This window comes from Poecilia formosa, unplaced genomic scaffold (assembly GCF_000485575.1).
Source record: "Poecilia formosa unplaced genomic scaffold, Poecilia_formosa-5.1.2 Scaffold440, whole genome shotgun sequence".
Lineage (NCBI taxonomy): Eukaryota > Metazoa > Chordata > Actinopteri > Cyprinodontiformes > Poeciliidae > Poecilia > Poecilia formosa.
Window position 1 is genome coordinate 4,909 of NW_006800379.1, and position 22,752 is coordinate 27,660.

The following is a 22,752-nucleotide window of genomic DNA, read 5'->3' on the forward strand; positions in this document are numbered from 1 at the left end:
CATTCAAGAATAATCAAGAAGAATTAAGCACTAATATGTTTATTAGATTTTTCTCTCTTTTTACATTTTGTCAGAGATGGATGGTGAATTTTTATCCAGAACTCGTCAACGTAAAACAAACAAACAAAAAAAAAAGAATATATAATAACAATACATTAATAATTAATTCAATACAATGAAGTGTGGCGTCTGACAGAATAACAATGGCCCAGAAGGTGTAGGTTTGTTGTTTTCACTGCTTCCTCCGTGGTACTGCAACAATCACCAGCACTAACTCAACTCAATCAACGACAGCAGAGGAAGAAAACGGAGTGCGCTCACAAAGTTCTGCACCCCAGCCTCCCAAAGAGGAAACACTTTTTTTTATTTAAATAATATTTTATCAAAGCTTCTGTTTTTATCTTCATAAAATGTTTCTAAAACGTATCTGTCTTTAAACTTTTTTTTTTTTTTTTTTTTGCATTTTTGGATTGTCTCCCTTTTCAGAGATTTTTCTTTTTTTTTTTTTAAGATTTCTGTCTCCATGGTGTGTATGGGAGTGTGTGTTATGTGTGTGTTTGAGCATCTACACTTGTCACCACATGTGTGCGCTTGTATTTTTGATGTGTCCTTGGCTGAGGCTTGGAACAAGTCTGAGTTGTTCAAGTGCTCATGTGAATATAAAGCCTGCACTAACAAAGCTCCATGGTGTGATGCTGAATATGTTTGGAGTGTGTGTGTGTGTGTGTAGTTCATGCCCTTACGCTGCTCTGCCTGCATAAGGTCACCGCAGGTAAGACATTCATACTGAGAGGTTGAAACTAACTCAAGCAACAACTTGGGTGGCCTGTAGCAGGATGTGTGTGAGAGTGTGTGTGTACATCTAACCAAAGTCAGCTTATCAAGGAATCTGTTTAGCTTGGATGTGCTCGAGGGTGAGCACACATTTTGGAGTGTGTGTCTCTCAGTGCCTACCGCATGGGTTTGTGTGTGTGTGGGAGAGGAAAAAGAGGGTTGAGTGTTTGAAAACTGAGGATTCATGTACCTGCAGGTGAGCCGAGCACGCTTTCCCGTGCTTTTGCACCGGGTGTAAAGCTCATGAGTCCGTTTAACCACTTCCTGTTGTTGGAGAGGACTTGTATCTGTGTGTGTGTGTGTGTTTGTTTGTCTGTTTGCATGTTTGTTGGTGTGTTTGTAAAAGAAGGCACGGAGGGTGGTGTGGGAGGCTCAGTCTCTCAGGTCCATGCTGGAGCCGAACAGAGCCACCAGCTGCTCCTCGTAGTGGGTGATGTTCCTCTTCATGATTTCCTTACAGGAGCCCAGGAGGCGCTCGAACGCCTGGATGTCTATTACTGCACAGAGGAGGAGAGGAGAAGGTTATGTGCCGTTCAGTGGGCCCAAGTACTGAACTTCATCACATACAGATCATCTTTTATCTCCTGAAACCTTCTGGTCCTTATTAAAGGGGCGGTATTATGCGTTTTCCAGGCGCACAGTGCTGTTCAGTCATTATAAAATTGGGAGGAGCTTTGTTGAAATAGGCGACGCTTTGCATATCAAGCACTAAGGGAGCCTGAATGGTTGCCATGGGAGAGTCAAGGATTTCTTAAATATGCATAAAAGAGTCAAAACAATACTCGAGGTACATTTTTGATGAAATAATAACATACGACATGAGGCTCAAAATATTTATTTTTCATAAACCGTCCCTTTAATGACCTGTTAAGCATTTTAATCTTCTATTTTCAGTTTTTGTCGTCAGAAATGCACTAAAAACAGGCTGTTGTCGACAGAGAATGGTTGTAGTAGCAGACTTGTTAAATCCTTTTTGCAAACAAACTCCCTGATACTAAACTACTTTGATAAGAGCTTTTATAATTTTGTCTGACTTCACCAATATTTGAGTCAGTATGGTTAATCTGTTGGCACTGGAATCGCTCACAAAAGTTGCTTTCCATTCCACAAAGAAGAGTCAAGTAAAACAAAAGGTACATTTCGACGATGGGCTCGTCAACGTTTTTTCCTCCAGATATTTCTCTGAACCTCGTTACCAACGTAGGGAGTTTGCGAGCACTTTCGCTGTGAGGTCCTAAATCCTGCCTTTCGTATAAATAACATCTGAGGAGCTCCTCAGTCGAGTCCAGAATGCGCTCGATGACGGTGAACAAGCAAAAGCTGCTTAAAAAAAGTCAAGATGTAACTTCTATTATAAGTGATTGTTTTCTATTAATTAAACAACATTACCTCTCTTACAATCCCCAATATAAAGAGCAGAATAAAATGTTCTCAGTCTCAAAGGTGGCTCAGTGGTAAAATGAATTAGTGCTAATCCTTCATAGCAGGAGGAGGCAGGGAGGGCGACGAGAAAAAAAAAAAAAAAAAAAAAAAACATTAAAGAAAATCCCAGAGCAACAAACAATATTGCTACAGTACAGCTGAATTACATTTTCTCTGCTTCGCAAGCCAATCAGCAGTTGTGGCAGACAGCTGGTGTTACTGCCAGCTCAGTTAGCTGATAGACGAGAGTGACAGGTTTGTGTGGAAAGGTGCATGGATTCACTCATGAGGACGAGGAGACGGCGTCCATATTTCATAGGAGGAGGAGGAGAGGTGACAAGCTGAAGCACAGCTGTTCAAACTGCTGCTCATTTCTTCCATTTAAAGAAAAGCATGGATATTAACATCCACTCAAAGAAAATTAGAAACTACAAGGTTATGGCAGATGAGTTGATCATGAAATAATAATTATTATTACAGTGTTTTAAACCAGTCTAAACTTTGTTCCATGGGCCAAAATCGTCAAGTCTTTGTTTTTAATTTATGAGCCAAAGAAATGCAAATTTCAAAAAACTAAAACCACGAATAAAATATATATGTCTTACTATTCATTATTTGCAATTAAACATATAAGAAATGTCAGTTTTTTCTTGTAGGAAACAGAAAGGTTAGTTTAAAACTTTGTAGATTCAAAACTTAAAAAGGATTATGCACATTATTAAAATAAAGACATCCAGTTTCTTCAAATGAAAAGAAAAATATTCAGCCTATTTTCAGGAATGAGAGCAAAGTTTGGGTCAATTTTTGTAAAAAAAATATATGCTGTATTAAGTCAAATTTGATAAACTAATTAAAAGCAAATATAGGTTCCCTGAAGTCTGTTTCTGAGTACAAGTCAGTTGTTAAATGTACTCCTATTTACAATAAAATTAAGGAGAAACTAAAAGCATGTTTCACTTAATACTTTCTATTTTACAAAAATGTTATTTTGTTTGCAAGAATTTTGCTGTACTTAAAGATAAAAAAGTCTCAACCACCTGTTCTGACAGGCCAAATGCAATCAATTCAGGGGCCACAAAACTGTTCAGTGAGAAATAAACACACACGGTGCTGAAGTCATCAGATGTTTACTTATCAGCTCTAAATTAAGTTATTTTATTTAACCAGAGAAGCAAGGAATTATGCAATATCCCTATTGAGCCATTTAACTTAGATGCTGAATATCTTTTCCTTAAACATCCACATGCTATGTCACACAAGCAGATCTCATCTCATCATTGTCTAGTGTTCAGGATTACCACCAACGCTGACGGGAGTTTTTCCAACAATTAGTCTTACCCAAACATTTGACATCTCCTACTGCGTAGGCTGAGGCGGCCCGGGGCTTGTTGGTGACCAAGGCCAGCTCCCCGAAGTACTGGCCCCTGTTAGAGCGTGCTATCTCCACCTCAGAGTTGTCTGCGTGGTCTGCCTTCGTCTGCGGGGAGGAAGATGAAAAGGTTAGGAGCCCCCCGAGCGCTGCCTGTTCTTGGCGCGGCGAGAGCTGCTGAGAAGCTGTGATGGATTCCCTGCTGTTGCTAGGCAAAACCTGGAAGCCCTCCTGCAGTCTGGCGGATATTAATTGAGTGTGTGGGCTGCAGTCACCCATTGTGCTCAATAGAAACCGGCTAGTGAAAACAGTTCAAGACAATAAAAGAATTACATTGTAAAGCTGTTAAACTACAAGTGGAGGTGAGGAGGGTCTGTGCCTTACTTTACTCTTCATCATGATTTTGACTTCTCCAGATTCTACAATGTAGAAGCAATCAGCCTTGTCTCCCTAAAAATGAGAAGAAAAAAATATATATATTTTTTTCAATAAATCAGAAAAGGAAGTTCAGGGTAAAAACAGTGGAAACCTGTAGTTTCCCACCTGTGTGATGATGCGCTCTCCATCTGAGAACTGCTTCACTCCTAATACATCCACTATCTTCATCCTCTCTGTTGCCTGGAAAAGAAAAAATAAAGGATGTTGAAAGAAAGCAGAGCCAGGAAGCGGTCGGGACCGTCTCAGTCACTATTCACTCTCATTCAACCATTTCACACTTGTTGGGCGATCTAAACTTACCTCCAGCGATTTCAGCAGCGGCACAGACTCGATGAAAGTCTCGTACATCCTCCTCTTCTTGGCATTGTTCTTGACAATGAGTCTTCGAAACGTTGCACGGTCCTAGCAACAAAAACATTGTGAGAACATAGAAAAAAGAAAAGAAAATCTCCCCTGCACAGAATGGATGTTTGACTGTTGTCTTTCTGATTTTAGCCACCAGGAGGAGCTGCAGCAGCATAAATCATAAGACTGGAGCAGGGCTCCATTCATAGATTACATGAATTAACCCATCTGAGCATCACAGAAAGCATCGCTAGGAGCGACGACGGTTCAGACCGTGGTCTAACTTGATAGTATGTAAGACTTATAAGACTCCACACTTGCTTTGAGCAAAAATAAAGCATGTGATTGGATTTTATAAGGCTTTAAATAGTGTCCCTTCAGTTATTTTACTTTTTACAATTCAGCTTTTCATTTGCGTTCTTACCAAGCCCCAAAGTGCGCCCTCCTCGGTGGCTACGATGGTGGCGGCACGTGGCGTGTTGTACATGAGGGCCAGCTCTCCAAAGCTGCCCTTATTGTTGTACTGACCCACACAATTTCCTGATACCTCAATGTCATACACACCCCTAGAGAGAGGGAGAGTTGGACAAAAAGAAAAAAACGAAACAAAAGGTTAGCAAAATATTACATCAGACTGTCATTTTGTAAACTGACCTAATGCTTTTATCAGCAAACCTGGATGGATTTTTTTTTTCTGCACAGTGGGTGTCAATATAATTAAGAGTTTATATACTGGAGGTGAAAGCAGTCAAATGAAACCAATATTGTTTAATCACAAAATATCTCCACCTCAAAAAAAGCACAACTTGATTTTTTATACCACTGCCATAGTTTTTCTTCAAAATTCACCAATAATTTTTTTGTGGAATCCTGAATCCATACTTCATCACTGTGTCACATTTGTTTTGCAGGATAGAATGTTTAACATGTTGAGTCATTTTTTTTTTAGAATTAAAGTCAACTTTTTTATACCTGAACATTTCTTCTAACTGGTAGAGAACTTGTTTAGGGATCTAAACATTGGGGATTAGGAATTCATTTCACAATTAACAAGAAATTGTAATAATTCAAATCCAAATCTGCCAGGGGCTGGAACAGTTTTGGTCTTAACTACACGTGTCGTAAATAAAAACCTTGTCTGTTTAATTGTTAATAATTGAATTCTTTACAAAAACAAATTGCATGTAGAAGGAAAGGCCACAAAGTGCAGATGAATGCTTTGCTAATGAGTGCAACATTTGAACAGAGCAGCTCTGAACTGCCTCTGCTTTCCATCTCTATGAGGATTATACATAAGGAAGGTAATTTGCATTGATGTTGCTCGGTAGGATTAACCAGTCATTTTCTAAGAAGGCCTGTCCTCTCATTGGTTGTGTGGAGGGGCTAAAGCCCTCGTTGCTGTTGGGAGTATTAGCTTACTTTGGATTAGCATGACCATGGGGACAGCGATCATCTGTGTTCCCAGGTAGCTCCGTATGCAGGCGCCACTCAACGGCTACGTTTCTAGCAATTTGATTCGACGCGATTAACACAGTTAATTTTAAGTAGGAAGAAGCAGTTTTTTTTTTTTTTAAATAAAAACTTGAAGAATGAAGGTAGAAATAATCAATGGTAATAATGGAGTGCGCCAGTGCTCTGACTTGTGCACAAAGTGGTGAGAGAAGACACACAGTGTGCGTGTCTGCATTGGAAATAATTTACTATCCAGCCCGTTGCTGCCCTGCTCTGCGATGATTTCATTTCCCGTGATAAAATATGAAAACCTGTTACTGCATTAAACAACTGATCTTGATTGCTGAATCGCAATTACACGCAAGCATCTAGAACAACAAAGCATGTGGTCCACATGCTTTGTTGAAAGAGAAACAACCGGATGACATGCTGAGGTTAAAACTAATGTCTTGGAGTAAATTACGCAAGCGTGCTCCATAATGTTTTACAATGATCCTTATCGCTTTTTTCCATGCTCCGTCCAAATCATATTCCGGCTTCTCCCCACGGGATTGCACAGGATTTTCAGCTACTTCCTGTTTTATGGGCCTCAGAGAAGGTTGTTTACTCTTTACTGAAACGCTGCCAAATGGCAGCACACTGGCAGGGCAAGAGGCTGGATTTAGAAACAGCTGAAAGCGAGGGACAAGTAAAGCTGCCCAGAGGTTGGTGAATAAATTGATATACTCTGAAGTGTGGAGGAGACGTGATCACTGCCTAAATAGGGACAAAACGGGAGTCATTTTGCTGTATTCTGCTCATCTTTCATGATAGCAGTATCTGTGTGCTCATGCTCACATCCCACCCTGCTGATGACATTAACTACCACTCATTACTTTGTCCACGGAAAACCCCGGGACAGTATACGACCAGGCAGGCGTGCCGCTCTTAAAGGTCATCGCTTGCATTGTACGAGGCGGCAGGCTGCGCGGGAAGGTGTGGGAGATTGAGCCCAAATGGAGCTATAACAATGTGTTGAGCCGATGTGTCGAGAAAGAATGGAGGCAAATGACAAACAAAGCAGCCACCGGCCAAAAACCGGCAACGATACGCTCTCCTAAACGGCAGGTTTAAAACTTAGACATGTCTTAGTGGAGATGGCACGTACAAAAAAGTTAGATATTTTAATGCCTGGATATGAAAATCGGAATAAAACTGCAGCAATTTTGCTCTCGACTTCTTTTACATCCATAAAAACATCAATAGTTATTTAAAGGCAATCTAGAAAAGGTGCAAAAATACCTGCAGATTTGTAGCTTTAAACTATGGCTGCGCAAATTTAGGAAGAAATTAAGGTGGTAACATCTTAGCTGTGATGTAGATCGCCGTCAACAGCAGAATTTTATCACTACTCTTTTTCCATCATTGTGATATCTTAACCTCTCTTCCTTGGATTTAAGCGTCTGGGTCACCGAGATCTAATTCAGGTGTATGTATAAAAGCAAGTGTAAGCCCACTCAACTGGCCACTTATATAGTATTATTTGCAATCAGAGTTTGCAAATAATACTGTATTTGCAGTAATGCACCAACATCCAACCAAGTCACCTGTGACTGAAACAGCGCACTTCTCGTGATGATGGCTGTTAACACTGTAGGTTTTTAAAGGCTTCAAAGGCCCTTGAAGTTAATAGATTATCTTTAAATGCAATGAAGTAACCATTTATTAAAAAAAAAAAATTCCTACCTCTCTATGACATAAAAGTTGTCTCCGTCGTCTCCCTGATCGATGACATGCTCCTGTGGTTGAACCTTTAACTCAAACATGGCGTCCAGTACCTGTGAGAACTGCTCCTGCAAGACGGAAGAAAAACAAAAATCAGAAGTTAAGAAGAGGAGCATTGAATTTGACATGCGCACCATTTCTGAATGTAGAAAAGATTAGATTTCATAATGACATCAACAGAACAACAGAGAGACAAAACAGGGGAATGAATGACTGGTTGGAATTCAATAGTGCAGGTGGCGTCTATGATTTTCTAGAATACGTTTCGTATAAAATGAAACGCTGCCGATCCCTTGGAAGCGACAGGACTTAAAAGATGTGAATTTCGTAACAAAATTTTTGCAACCATAACAACCAACAGTCCAGTGTCGCTCAGTTCTTCTCTTGGAACCAACCAGTAATCCCCGAAGTAGTAAAGAAAGTTTTGCTGGGAAACATCTGATTAATATCAAAGTTCAATAAGGTAAAGAACATTAAGATGAAAAAAAAAAGAGATTATTCTTAAAGGAAAGCAAAAAAAAACAACAAAAAAAACACAACTCTTTTGAACATTTTATTTGAAGCAAAATTAAAGATGAAAAAAAACAGATAATGGTTCTGAATAGTAAAAAAAAAAAAACTTTACTAGATAGTCTCAATTTATTATTAATTTATTTTTTCGCAAACAAAAATATATAGACCAATTAAAGGGAGTTTTTTGTTTTGATGTATTTAATTAAAAAGGTAAAAAAAAAAAGAAAAAAAAAAGATTCTAGTGTCCAACATGCTGATCACTAAACAAGCAAAAAAAAAGCTGATATTGATCAGTCTGATTTGTGCATTTTCGATTAAAACGAATGTGCATACGGTAGCATAAAGATGGATGGATGCACATCTTCGGTGAAGATTGTTAGAAATATGTGTTATCACTTTTACAGTAGTAGTTAGTTTGTTTTTAATTTAAAGGGTTTTGGCTTTCCACTGTGTGTGAGCTGATATTAGGTTGAAACCCGTGTCTTCCCATTATTTCCAAGAATGTCTTTGTAACATGATTATAACAGGAGGCCCCGTCTTCCTTTCTGCCCTCATGTGAAAGAATCAACTGTGTGAAAAGACAAAACTTGCTTTTCCCTCCACCTTGAATCCTTAACTACCGGGATAATCCTTACTTGTGAAACTGCCTGTGTGCAGAAGTAGTTTCTGTTTCCCCCTCTTGCCTTTCCTCCCTCCCCCCCTTTTCTTGATAATAAAGACAAGCTTTGACCAGAGGTTTTCAGAACATATAGTGAACCGCTTGGAGAAGAGGTTCACTGTATTTTCTCCTTTTGCAAAAGCCTGGTTGAAAATTGATATAAGTCGTCTGTGGTTCCTTTATGTAGGTTGAGAAAATACCTATCAAAGATGCATTGTTTTTAATTTCACCATTCTCCAAAGTCATCAGTAGCTACATTTCCTCAGTGTTGCAACACAGTTTACCTGATCTAGTGTTTTGAAGAGGAGGATGTCTCGGCAGGCCTCCTGCAGTCTGCAGCGCTGTTCGTCTGTTTTTGGGTGAACCACTCTGGGCTCAGCGTCTTCGTCGTCTTCGTCTGGGTTGAATGCTTCGGCACAAACTGACAGAAAGACATGCGATTCCATTAGATTCATCCATGTTCTACATTTACACAAATAAACTGTATTATATAAAGAGAAGAAAAAAAAAACACCATACAAACAGACGACAGTGGAGAGCTTATAATGAGGCGACTGCCTGCAGGATAAGTGAGACGCTGGAGGAGCCCAGAGGAGGAAATGACACGTACACTGAAACATGTTTTGCCACACCAGAAGACAAACCCTGACAAGGTCATTTCAAATTGTCACTACGTATCTGCGTTTCGGCTCCTCTGCAGACGCACTACACTTCTCGCATGACATTTATACTAAACACACTATAGTCTAAGAATGTGTGCGTGGAAATCAAGCGAGTAACATCTTTCCTCCCAGGAGCGGTGCCAGTGATGTTCGCAGCAGTGTGACCTCGGGAGTGTCAATGTGTCAGCTCCTTTAGTTCAGCTTGATCAGGTAGTTTTAAAAAAAAACAAAAAAACAAAAAAAACACACAACAACAAACAGAAGAGAAAACACAGCTAAAAGTGTGAATCTGGATGCAGAACCCAGACCAATCAAAATACTGAATATGAGGTTATAAAAGGCAGACCTCGTCCTCAACATGTTGGTGTGAATATACGCAGCGATGTGTGTTCTTCACAGATATCCTTTCAGATAATGGAGCAGGCAGGCTTGCTGCAATAACATTTTGTTTCTCAGTGCTGTTAGATCCTTTCCCCCCCCTCCCGAGCCCAGGGGGAGGGGGGGGGGGAATTAAGAACAGGACTCTTAAAAATCAGAGTTCATTTCTGACACGGTACTTTGGTCAAGCCAAATACAAAAAATATTGAAACAATATTTTACAGATATATCGCGTGTTTTGTTAAAATGTTCTAAACCGACTGAGATTCTAAAGGAAGAGGTTGTATTACACCGTGTTCTGTCAGAGGCGGTACAGTAGAATATTAAGACAGTTTAATTTGTGATTGGACTGTGGGAGTCGGATGCACACAGCAGGAAGCAGAGAGCCGCTGGTCATCACTTTGCAGTCTGGCAGGCTGGATATGTTAGCAGCTTCTGTGAACACGAACAGCGTTGTTCCCCAGTGGAGCCATGTGTTATTATGGTCCATGTTCCCATTGACTTGCATCTGCAGCAACACCCACTAATGGTAAGTTGTAACATTTCCCCCTGAAATGGGGTCACGTTTGTAAGGAAAATGTGTTTGAGGGTTGAGCAGCAGAGTGGAGTATGTGGGTTGTGCCTATGGAAAAAAAAAAGAAAAATAAAATGAAATAAAAATGCGCCAGAGCCTTTCTGCCAAAGCCAAACGGCTTGTTCTGCTGTTGGATCTCGCTTGGTGTCCTTTATTCGATTTGCTGTAGGAAGAAGCCAGATATCCTGGCAGTAATGCATTAAAGAGCCATATACAACCACAACAAACGAGGAACCGCCTCCTCATGCTGGTCACCAGTTTGGTCATGTGTTGTGGTGGGATGGCAATGCATTCCTCAACCATTATTTGTGGGAAGTCAGCTGACGTGTTCATGTTGGTCAGTCCAACATGAACCGCAAAGCCCAATGTGATCCCACAAGTGCTTTCCATGGCATTCAGTTTATTGCATAGAAGCACTGTGATGACAATCACAAAAACCCACACAAACCTGTAATGTTTATGGCCTAATTACCAGCATTTGTTAGAATTTTTCATTTTTGAACACTACAGCAAATTGTCCACTGAAAGAGATCGTGCAGTGCCGTGTGTTTCAAAGGTTCAATGAGATGCACATTTGCAGATGTGCCAGTATTGTTCAACTGATTGTCATTGCATCCATCGAGGGATTAGAGGCATGGCAGCTACATTGGATTCTCTGGTCAGGCTGGTGCAAAAATGGGACTTTTATATTTGGAATTCTGATAAAATACAAATCAAACACACAATTACTGGGACGATCTGTTTATGTATAAAATTCAATGTTTAATATATGTTAATGTTTGAATTAATTGTGAATGTTTTTTTTTATTCTTGCTCAGTCCAATAAGCAGTAAGCAAACAACTGGAGAAAATGTTATTTATACACTATTTATTGGCTAATCTCTACTTTTAGCAGGAATGTATTGTTTTATAATTGATTGGGGGGATTAACTATATCAACCATATTTTTAGTTTCTATTAAATGTAACACCAATATCCATAGATTATGATGCTTCATATTTTTGTTAGGTATAGGCAGCAAAAACAACACAGTAGGGAGAAAAAAAAACAAAAAAATATTGAATATCCATGTTTGTGGAAGGAGAATGAATTGAATGCTAAGACTGAGTGCAAATAACACTAATATGAACTCTTTTTAAAAAAGAATGTTTTATTAATTGCTAAACTTTTAAGTTGCTGGTTTATCTTTTTTTATTGTTTGGAAAATATACAACTTGGGGTTTAAACAGTAAGTACAAGATGAGTACTTGTATTCAAGTTGTGCTTCTGCTGAGTGACATCAGGGAGTAGGGATCTGTATAATAATGTTCAATTCCACTCAAAAATACTTTTTTGATCCCAAAGGGAAAAGAATCGCTATTAAATTGCCAACAAATTGAAGAATCCTGGAAGAATCTTCAAAAAGTTGTTGTGGACTCTGAAGGAGTCAAAAACTGTACATAAACCAAATAACTGCTTGGACTGCAACAAATGGTCATAATTAAGGTATTTTTGCATCCAGACTCCTTCTGTAACAGGCTTGGTGACGTCGGTTTAAAGCAGCAAAGAGATTTTTAGACAGTGAAGCGGTTGTGAGGTAGTCAAGTCATTACAGAACAACTAAACTGTTTCATTGCCAAAACAGAAGTTGTCTGCCAGAAGCAACTTTACATAAAACCTTGAGATGGAAATAATTAACTTTATTTTATTTCCAGTAGTAGTAGCTGCGTAAACTGTTCATTATCTGCGATCCGAGATAAACACAAACCATTAAATCATTAACTTTTTACTGTCGTACAACACTATGATAGTAATCCTGTTATAGAACAAGGCAACACTGTCACAGTGACTGCTCTCGCACATCAGAATGAGTGAAAATCTTTTTAAAAACTAGATTTCAAATAGGCCACAAAGTTTGGATTGAAGCACCTTAAAGTAAGGGGGCTCTTTCTTACTCCCAATAAGCAGAAGAGTCCATCAAAATTTTTAAAATTATCTTAAGCAAAAACTCTAAAGATCTAAATGTAGAGGACAAACATAAAGCTGGCAAACATTGCTGGATCAAAGACCTCATAACCATCTTGATTAAAAATTCAACTGGGAAAAAAAACAAAACACTATTATTTATACATCAATGTTTACATATGCAGTTTTTAGATGAACTTGTTTGTGATCACTGCTTCTCATCTGGCACCAACTGCTAAAAAGGAAAAGCCAGCTCCGTCCCAAGTATCTTTTTTAGGTTAAACTCAGTGTGTGAACAAAGTCGGCTTCAACAGCAGCCGAGTGCTCCGGGTGGAAGTAAATGTTGCCATGGTGAACTTAATAGCTACTGAGAAAAAATTATAACTCCTGAGGACCCAGTGAGCAACCAAAAGCCTTTCCTGCATACATTTGTGTTTGTTTGGTGTGAAAATCTCAACAGGGGAATGAGTTTAAATCCGGGACACTTCCGTCTTTTTGTCTATTTAGGTCTGTAGACAACAGATGATTGTTTTAAGGTTTCTGACCTAACAAGTGTTTGATTTAAAATTTTAGAGTAAATTTTTAACTCTGGGATTGTTTTTATGAAAGCAAACACTTTCTTTTCCCAAGCAGAAAATAACAGATTGTTTTATTTATTATTTATTTTAACCAATAAGCTCTCTTCTTATACTGGATAAAATATGTACCAAATAAACCTTGAAAAATAGCAACTCAAGTTTTAGGGTTTTTTTCTGTTTTGTTTTTTACTGTGACCTGGTATTCCCATTTGTTGTAAAAAAAAAATGCAAGTCTTTCATAAAGGAAAAAGACTTGCTTTATTCCAATAAAAAAAATTAAGCATACTTGTTGTGACAGATACTGAAAAAAAATGTAAAGGCTTCTCTCTGTGGTCTTACAGCCACCTGCAGAAATACACTCATCCATGTCATAAACAAGCAGAGCTTTAAAAGTATGAGTGACAGAAAAACTGCACCATGCTGATGTAAATGTTTAGTAGAGAATAACATTCAAGTAAAATTAACTCCAGGAATGTAAAGCTGCTTTCAGGGCTGAATGCCATTTCTTTCAGATTTGATATTAAATATTGAATGATGATTTTTTTTAATGCGTCGATGGTTCGTTTACATACATTTACCTAAACTAACCATCCCTAGTAATTTCCACAAATTCATAGATTATTTGATTTTCTTTACCTTTTCTGACAAGAAGTGAATGGGATTGGGAGAGGGAAAAAAAAAAAAAAAGGGAAATATGGTAGAAGAGATGAACGTTTATTTATTCACTTAAACCATGCAACACTGCAGCCACCCAATAAATTGGGCTCATGTCTGACTGTAATGAAAATGACCGCCTCTTTGCTCACGCATAAGTCATTACCAGTGACCTGCAGGATCCATCTCCCTGCAGCACGAAGAGCAGAGTGGGTGAGACTCCCATTTCCCATATACAGACGGCAACCCGGAGCAACTGCATCCAACTTCCTTCCTTACTGGTTAAAAAAGCTGCAGAGGACTAAAAATCTGCAGTGAGGACACCAACTTTCAAAGTTGCCTTGTGACCTGCTCTGAAATGCAGCAAAACCAAGCAGCAGTGAAAAAGTAAGCTGCCTCATCCCTAGGAAAGAAACATCGTCTCACGATGAAACACAGACCCTCAACTTTGACGGTTTGCATATAAAAACTCAGCATTCACCCATAATCGGTTCTTTACCTTTTGGATTTACTCGCAAAAATGATTAGCAGTCTTCATATTAATGCAGAATGTCCCCATCTTTGCCTTTTTGGTACATTCCGTTGCACATTTCTGGAGTAACCCTGCCCCTGAAGCCCTGATAGAAAGGAACTAATCATCTTTAGAGTTTTTCCATCAAGTTCTACTGGAGCAGTGGAGTTTAATTTAAAAACATGGCGCGCTGAAATATGGAGACATAAAACCAGACAGAGAAGTGGGTCCTGAGGACCGGAATGGGGAACTAATTAAGTTGGTTTATTATGCAGTTTGCAGTGTTGCTTCTGCAATATGAATAGCTCAAAATTAATTGAGTAGACTTGTGGTACTTTAAACTAAAATCTAGACCTTCTGCAACAATAACGTCGCCATACTACATCTGTCTACAATTGTGCAGCGCTACTAGAGGCAAAGATTAGGATTTTTGTGGCCGATTTTTAATCTTTGGTATTAGTCTGACTTGCTAGAACTAACTTTTGCTGTTCGGTTCTGGAAACTAATGTAAGACGACAGAAGAAAAGCATGGAAATATTTTTACTAGAATTCCTGCTACGAGTGAGCATTACAGTTAATAGATATGACGTCATGTAGCTGTATGAGAGCTCAATTGCTTTCAAAGTAAGTTTTATAAATATTTTAAAAGAAAAAAATGTTTCACCAGGGTTGATATTTGAAACTTGCTTTAGCATCTTGAGACAATTATGTCTGTGTGTGGATATTCTAGAGAATGCAGCTTGTTACGAAATCTATCATTAAATCCAGTTGTGATGTTGAGCAGGTGACTGAACTTTGCACAAAGCGTAAATCAGTAGATGCATTTCTAATGGCTGAACTCACAGCTGATTAATTTGTTGTGAATCCATAAATGTTGACAGTTCTTTAACACCGTCAGTATTTTAATATTCCACGTGTTAATATATCTGTCTCTAAACACCGTCTCTTTTCACGCTGGTGAGTGTGAGAGATTAGTTGATTAGAATTGTGAAGCATTCACAATTACCGCTGTTAATGAACTAAGGTAGTGATATTGATGTGCCTGTTTGCAGGGATGCTGTGATAAGTAATGTTTGTTTGGATAAATGCACTATAATCCTCTACAAAACGGAGGATATAACTCAGGTGGAATAACTGGATGAGATGTTTATAAAGACAGAAACAAAACTGTTCTTTTACAGACATGATAAAGAACTGGCTGCAGCGTCAGCCTAGTTAAGAAATGCAACTTTTTTGGTGAAAAAGCTCCAATAGAGAGTCAATAAAACAATATGGTAGGACCAAATTCGGTGCGTTTACTGACCAGAAAGACATCAGGTTGTAGAATCTCTAATAAACGGGTTACCAGACAGGGTTGATTAATCTAAAACAAACTACGTAAACTGAACAAGCATCAGACACTTATTTAAATCTATTAAAACACAAAAACATGCTCATTTCCTCCCGCAGTAAACTTTCTAATTTCTAAAATATTCTTCTGCAAGTTGAGAGCAATTCCTCTCCAGTATAACTAACCTATTTGGACCAGTGATGCTTAATCATAGTCTAAAAAGGATCATTACCTTACAGCAAAAACACAAGTGTCTGTATGGTCCATTCAACATTAATTACCATGTTATGGCAACAAGAACTTCTAAAACCTTATTACAATTGAAAAACATCACATCATAATGATCAAGATACCAGCAACATTGAATATTAACAAGGAGGACAGCTGGTGAAACAAAGACAGCAGAGCTTAGAAAAGATAAACATCAACGGACACACAGACACACCCACGGCCTAATCAAAGTGCAGCGCTCTGTGACGGCTGACGACATTCAATCACTCATATGTAAACACTAAACGGGCACAGCGGAGCGTGAGAAAACAAGTGTGCTCTCCAGGCAGGACCACAGAGACGGAGACGACACACTAAACACCAGATCCTCAGAGGAGAAACGTTGCAAAAAACATTCATTATTAAAACATTGACTAAACACGGTTCGACGCAAGACTCGTCAAAAAAAAAAAGCCCAAATATAATGTCAGTGAGGCAAAGATGTACGCAAAGGCATAACTATAGTGGATTTCCCCTCTCTGAGGACATGACGTCAAACCCACATGCATACACACAAACGCATACATGTACACATAATTTAATTGACAACCAGACTCCTTACCTGACACTCTCCTGTTGAATCTGCTTGGCGGTGGAGCTGCAGAGAAGAGAAAAAAGAAAAATTAACATCACTGTTGTAACTTGTACCACAAGTCTGTTATTACTCTGAAGTCCTGAGGATGATATTTATGAGCAGATGAGATTTAATTGGCTGGCAGAGAAGAGAAATTTATAACAAAACAAAAAAAAACAAAAAAACAAAAAAAGGAGGACACATGACAGGTTTAATAATTCGATGTACAAAAAATGATTATATCTCACAACTTTAAAAGAATAAAACAGAAGATTAATTTGAGATGTATTTTCAAAAGCTTTTCATGCTTGGTGTTCTATTACAGTCTATCCAATTAGATTTGCAGTATGACTTGCAGTACAAGTGTAACATTTAGCCAGATACTGCAAATTGCAGAGAAATCCCCTTGGTACAGAGATTCCTCAGTTAAAGAGAATCATGATCCCAAGAGTTAAGTTCTATCTGAACACAGCCAGATGCCCTGCTGGTTCCTCCTTAAGCAAAGTAACCAGAAACAAACCAAAACTGCAGAGTCATGAAGGAACTAACTAGAATCTTTCCATCATAACTCGCACATAAATACACACTCACACACCGTGCGTCACTCACTCTCTTCATAGCTCAGTGTCAGAGTCCATTAGATCTAGGCTGTTAGGAGACTAAGGGGGTATTCACACACACACACGCACGCACACTACTGTCCTGCAGTTATCCGAGAATGAGGTCAAAGTTCAACACACTACTCTCAGGAGACCACCATCAATAAAAAGAAAAAGCCACAGGAGAGTGTATTAAACACAAAAATTCATATAAATTTGTGAATTTCTAAAAACAGCGCTATATCAACTAGATTAGCTTTCATACACAGAAAAAAAAATTAGCAAGCCTGGAGTGTTTTCAACCCCATTTGCATAAAAGTGTTAACCGTCTCTCTCACACACACACACACACGCGCACACACACCAGATATTCAGGCTTAGCCAGCTGCTTTACTTTAGTCATTCTGCCATAGTGCTAGGCTTCAACACTGGGCAGAATTTATTATCCTGCTTTAACATCCATCCATATCGCCTGTTGCTATTTTAACAAAGTGGCAACGTTGCCATAAAACTGGTCTGGTATGAGCAACCAATGTTTATCTCCATCTTGTTGCTGCTGGTGTATGTGTTATAGGTAGCATTGTTCATGCGATACTTGTTTAGGCATGTGACACTGATAGCCATGCAGTGCAGGATTGCGGGGCGTTTCACTGAAACAGAGAGGCCCTGTCAGAGGCCTTGTTGTCTTTTCACAGGGTCAAAAGGGAATAGAAAGTCATACAATATTAAGTTTGATTATGGCTCATAACAGAAATGTTCAGGTCTGCTAGAGACGTTCTCCTAGAATCTCCACACCACAATGGCTTTGCTGTATGATACAAGTCAAATGTGCAACAAAACAAAACAAAAACAAAAAAAAACAAACATGGTTTTTACTGAAAAGTTGAAGCCATCTATGTGCCATTGTAGCTCTTTAATGACTTCACCAGAACATCGTCATCGTCCCCTTTAGGGTGGGTAAAATATCTATTCAATGCACGGCAATATAATATTTTCCAATTGAATAATAATTCAGAAAAATGCTCTGATTGACTAGGCCGTCAGTTGGGGTGTTTATATGCAAGCACCTGCGATTGCAAAGTGTTGTAGAACCAAAAAAGGGTTTTAAGAAGATGATGTGATGGTTGGACTTTCAGAGCAACTGACATGATTGTCTCTTCTCATTACATTTCTGAAGAGTCAAATGTCCTGGGGACCAAGCCCCTCCACGAAAGCTACACAGAGAACAATATAGCACAAATGTTGACAGAAGTAATGAATTAATGGGGATTAATGGAGAAAGTGCCTGCAATTGTCACCGATAATGTTGGTAACATGAAATGTCCCATCAGTCTCACCAAAGATTGTTGGTTGCTTTGTCCCCTGTACAATGAGATCTTCAGAAAAGGTGTTTATATAATCAGGACTTTCTTTTCACTATACACCATCATCTTTACAATCCTGGAAAAAATTCAGGATCGTAAGAAAAAGAATATTTATTAAAATGTTAATTATTTTTATTTCAAGGTACATGAGCTTGAAGGCTGAACTCTCCACACCCTCAGCTCTAGACCGGCCCGGCCCTTTCTGTCTGATGAGGAACGTGAGGAAGTCCTCGACCGTCTCATCACTGTCACTGTGACACTGGGAACTGAGAAAAGCTCTGCAAGTAAAGATGTGTAATAAATGAAGAAGCACACCATGTACACAGAGAATATTTCTGTCGTAAGGAATGCAGTGACATGCACTTCAATATTAACATCAATAATAATGTGATGTCAAGTATTATTGTCCTACTGCTTTATTTTCAGATATTTCTTTTTATGTCAACATATTTCTGTTTATACGGGCAAAAACATAAATATCCAAAAATTATCCAGAGGGCTTAAATCAACTTGTGTACTTTTTATTGTAAACACTGAAGAGTTTAAAAACAACACACATTGTGACTCAAAAAAAAATCTAAACCAAACTGAATTGTGGCAGCTCTAGCTTCCTTCAACATTCCCTGCAGCATTAAACAAGCATCAACAAATATATTAATTAGTTATACTATATTAATTATACTCTACACAGTTCTTGGCAATATTGACATTATGAATGTTGTCATTCCATTAACAATACATTTGCTATATATTGTGCAACCAGTGTTCACTGCCTAACACATGTAAACCAGCTGTTCTACTTCATTAATATTCCCCGACCTTCCCTTTGCTGTGGGGTAGGGTGTGTGTGTTTGTGAGGCAAAAGATATGCAATAACAAAACCGACAAAACAGAGGAGCGCATTCCCACAGTTTATTAAGACCAGCTACACTAACAACTCACAGGCAAAACCAACCAAAATCTGGCTCTACTGTCCTCATTAGTTAAGTTAAAGTAACAACGTGTACAGATATGTTGACTGACAAAATGGGAGTTCCGGCTGTTGCAGCTCACTAAATGACAAATGATCCAGATCGCTTCTTGAACACTGAAGACGTGAAGTACATTGGGTTGTCTTGCTAACAGGACAACCTAAGGCTCCTTTAGCTCGTTGGTGGGCTCACCTTGCTCGGTTTCTTCAAAGTTTAGCAACAGCTCATCATCCACTAAATAGAATAACACCAATACCTAAGCGTACATAAGCACACTAGCATGCGTCCTGCTTTATTTGTTTCATTGTTGTCACAGAATCAAAAATACAGTTAAAAATCTAAAGTATAGCCTAGTAAGTCTCAAAGTTGACTAAAAACTCATCCCACTGCACTCAGCTGATCCACCATTGGGGGAAATATGTCTGGCGACTTGATGTAAATGATGGATAAGTACGCCACACCTCATATACATCATAGTATTTAACTTTCATCTCCATTCACAATATCTAAATTTTGCCAGGCAGCTGGACATAAAACAAAGGGATGTGTGTGTGTGTGTGTGTGTACACACACAGACTGTGTGGGTGCAGGAGTCCGAGTGTGTAACGTGTGAAGTGCTCTTCCTGCAGTCATGTGGCTGATGGGGTTCGGAGTGTGATGGGGTAGTAGTGGTGGCTGTATGAAGAGTGTGACTGAAGTTGCCTTGGCAACCAAACACAAAGAGGATCTCATCACCATAACAACGCTGTCCCTTTCACCTCCCTCTCCAGCCCCCCCAGTAACCATCCATCCCCCTTTTCTATCCAGCTTGTGATAAGTGGAAGATCACCCTTCCTCTCCTTCACACATACACGGTCTGTCCATCCTCCCTATACACTCCCACTGGGTGTTATGGCAGCATTAACAGCAGTGAAAAAATATGAAAAGAAGAAAGAAATGACAGAAGAAGAACCAGAGGGGGAAACAATTAGACCAGAAGGGGCAGATCGCTGACAAAAAAATAAAAAAATAAAAAATAAAAAAAGAGTCGTATAGGGACATAGGGATAAGAAATGAGAATTAAGCCATTACATGAACCCAAAAATATGGAAAAGATGGGGAAAAAATGACAAAGCCCCTTTTTCTTGTCACTTTTATGTAATAACACACTCAAAAAAAAAAATGTTGAAACTGAGGCAGTAGAGACAAAAACCCATGGGGACGAAAAGAGAGCAATTGAATCATCTCTGCTTGGCATTTCCCATTGATTTATCTTTCAGTCCTTCTAATTGTGAGACTGTTGGCCTTGCCTGTCAATAGCTCATATAGCTGGCTGAAGGGGATGAATGTGGCTGCGGTACTTGAGACAAAAAAAAAAAAATTACATTTAATAATTTGCTTTGACAAAGTGAGTGAAGATGAATGAGAGAGGAAAGAAAGAGATTCAATCTGGGGAAAAAAAACTATTTTAATGTGTATTGAGAAAGCAAAGGCTGGCTTTGAGGGAGCAAAATAATAAAATATATAAAAACAGCTTAACCTTTTCTAATTTTTTACCACCCTGCTGTAACTTATCACCCCCCTATCCCCCGATTTTCCTACAACTATTCTACTTCCTGGAATAGAAACAGTGAAAGGCTAAAAAAGCTTTTAAACACACCAGTCTGGAACAGAAATTTGGCAGCAAGTCGACCTCCTTTAGGAGCCATTCATTTATTCAACTGAATTTTTTGTTTTTGTCAAACTGGATTAATGTTTGACAAAAGCACTTCATGTTCACAAATAAATGTTTTTCTGCTAGTGAAAAAAAAAATATTTAAAACTTTGAAAGAGACATGATTTTGTGCATCTTTTAATCAAATTACTAATCCTTAACATTTGTAGTTTCACATCATACACTGAGTTTTTAGCATCTCAGTGTTAAGCACCACTGCAGCGCACCTGCACATGGAAACCCTTCTCCAAATGTTTATAATTATACATCATAGCAAAGTGTTTAAATGAGAGTCTAGTCTTTCCATTCAACCTCGTTTCTCTGCAGCAGGCCGGTTTACGAGCCTGTGAATCTGCCTCACCATTGCTTTGGATGTAATTGATAGATTGCAGAGCCTGTCAAAATATTGAGCCCATATGCATTTGGTATGTCACAAAAAGGGTATCATCATCATTTTCCACCAGATCCGAGTATTTACGAGTAAACTTCCTGTTCTAAAGTAGAGAGCTACGGCTCCATGTGGAAGGTTTTGACTTTAAAAAAAAGAAAAAAGAAAAAAGCGTAATGATGTTTTTTATTGCTTCTAACTAAATACAAGAGTTTCTGCAACTAATAGATTTCAAAGTCACAAATGTCTAATTTAACCCTAAACTGCAACTTGCCCCCTCCACATTTCTTCTTCTAACTCTCCCACCTCTGTTCACCTACCTCTCCCACCCCCAAATCAGCCTCAAGGTCCAAATGATAACAGTAGGGAGAGATACGTTTCAAGGAACTTTCCCCCATGTGTTACTTCTCCTCCAGTGCAAGCAGCCTTGGATGTCCCAACAAGTCTAACTCCCTGAAAAAAACAACAACTGCATCCTTCATCTGGGCACACAGTGAGGTCAGCAAACACAAACAGCGTGAGACATGTGCAAGCTCACAAAACACAGCAAATGGAAGACAACTAGAAACGCAGGGAACACATCAGCTTCATGTGTACTCCCACACATGTAATGAAGCCCCAATTCCCCCTTGAATATTGCCCTAGTGATGAATGCGTGCGGAGTCTGAGCAGCGAAAAAACAAAATGGGGGGGGGATTTTTGTTTTCCGCCATAATTTGAATGTGACTGGCACAATGTGATACTTCCTCTCACACGGCACAAAAAGGATTGTTGAAGAGACATACAGTAAGAGGCAGCTCAGCTTTTTCCACCATGGACTGAAATTCAAATGACCAATCCTAAAACTTTTGTTTTGGTTCGTCTGTTTATTTTAGTGATTCTAAATGAACATCTGTGTACTTTGTTTGACACGGCTGATGTGCTACTGAGGTTATAAGCAACATTTAGCTTCAGGTTCATATTCATTTTCATATCAACATGAGGTTGATATAGAAATGAAGACAGAATGTAAAATGTGTATTGCACAGATCAAGTCAAGTTTATTTGAGTAGCACATTTCAGAAACAAGGCAGTCAAAGGGCTTTGGAACATAAAAAAAAACAAAAAAAACATTAATTATGGAGAAGGGCAGTAAACATTACATTTTGTAAAATGCCATCATCCAGCAAATGTACATAAAAGGTTGTAATCTTATCAGGTGGGTTTTTAGCCTCGAGTTAAAAGAAGTCAGTGTTTCAGCATCTTTGCCATTTTATGGAACTTTCTCCCAGATTTGTGTTGCATAGAAACTGAATGTGTTATTTTCTTTCCATAATAAAGGTTTGTGCTAGTTTTGTAAAAGAAAAGAAAAAAGAAAAAAAGACAAACATAATTTAGAAGACAATGGGTAGATTAAAGAACTAGAAACCTCACTCTGGAGTTATATAAAATGCGTCTTTTCTGAAAAACAATTTAACTTTTTCATAA

The 22,752-nt window shown here is 38.7% G+C and overlaps 1 protein-coding gene across 1 annotated transcript in view; it reads right to left on the reverse strand.

The window, feature by feature from the left end:
* Positions 1-490: 490 nt before the first annotated feature.
* prkar2aa (protein kinase, cAMP-dependent, regulatory, type II, alpha A) overlaps positions 491-22,752 on the reverse strand; it is a 40,260-nt gene continuing 17,998 nt past the window's right edge. Inside the window, exons 3-11 of the mRNA XM_007577400.2 lie at positions 16,259-16,294; positions 9,080-9,216; positions 7,586-7,692; positions 4,833-4,974; positions 4,364-4,465; positions 4,169-4,243; positions 4,010-4,075; positions 3,595-3,733; positions 491-1,331 (exon numbers count right to left, since the gene is read on the reverse strand). Of these exons, the coding sequence (XP_007577462.1) occupies positions 1,207-1,331; positions 3,595-3,733; positions 4,010-4,075; positions 4,169-4,243; positions 4,364-4,465; positions 4,833-4,974; positions 7,586-7,692; positions 9,080-9,216; positions 16,259-16,294 (929 nt within the window). The 3' untranslated portion in view covers positions 491-1,206. The remainder of the gene's footprint in view (positions 1,332-3,594; positions 3,734-4,009; positions 4,076-4,168; positions 4,244-4,363; positions 4,466-4,832; positions 4,975-7,585; positions 7,693-9,079; positions 9,217-16,258; positions 16,295-22,752) is intronic.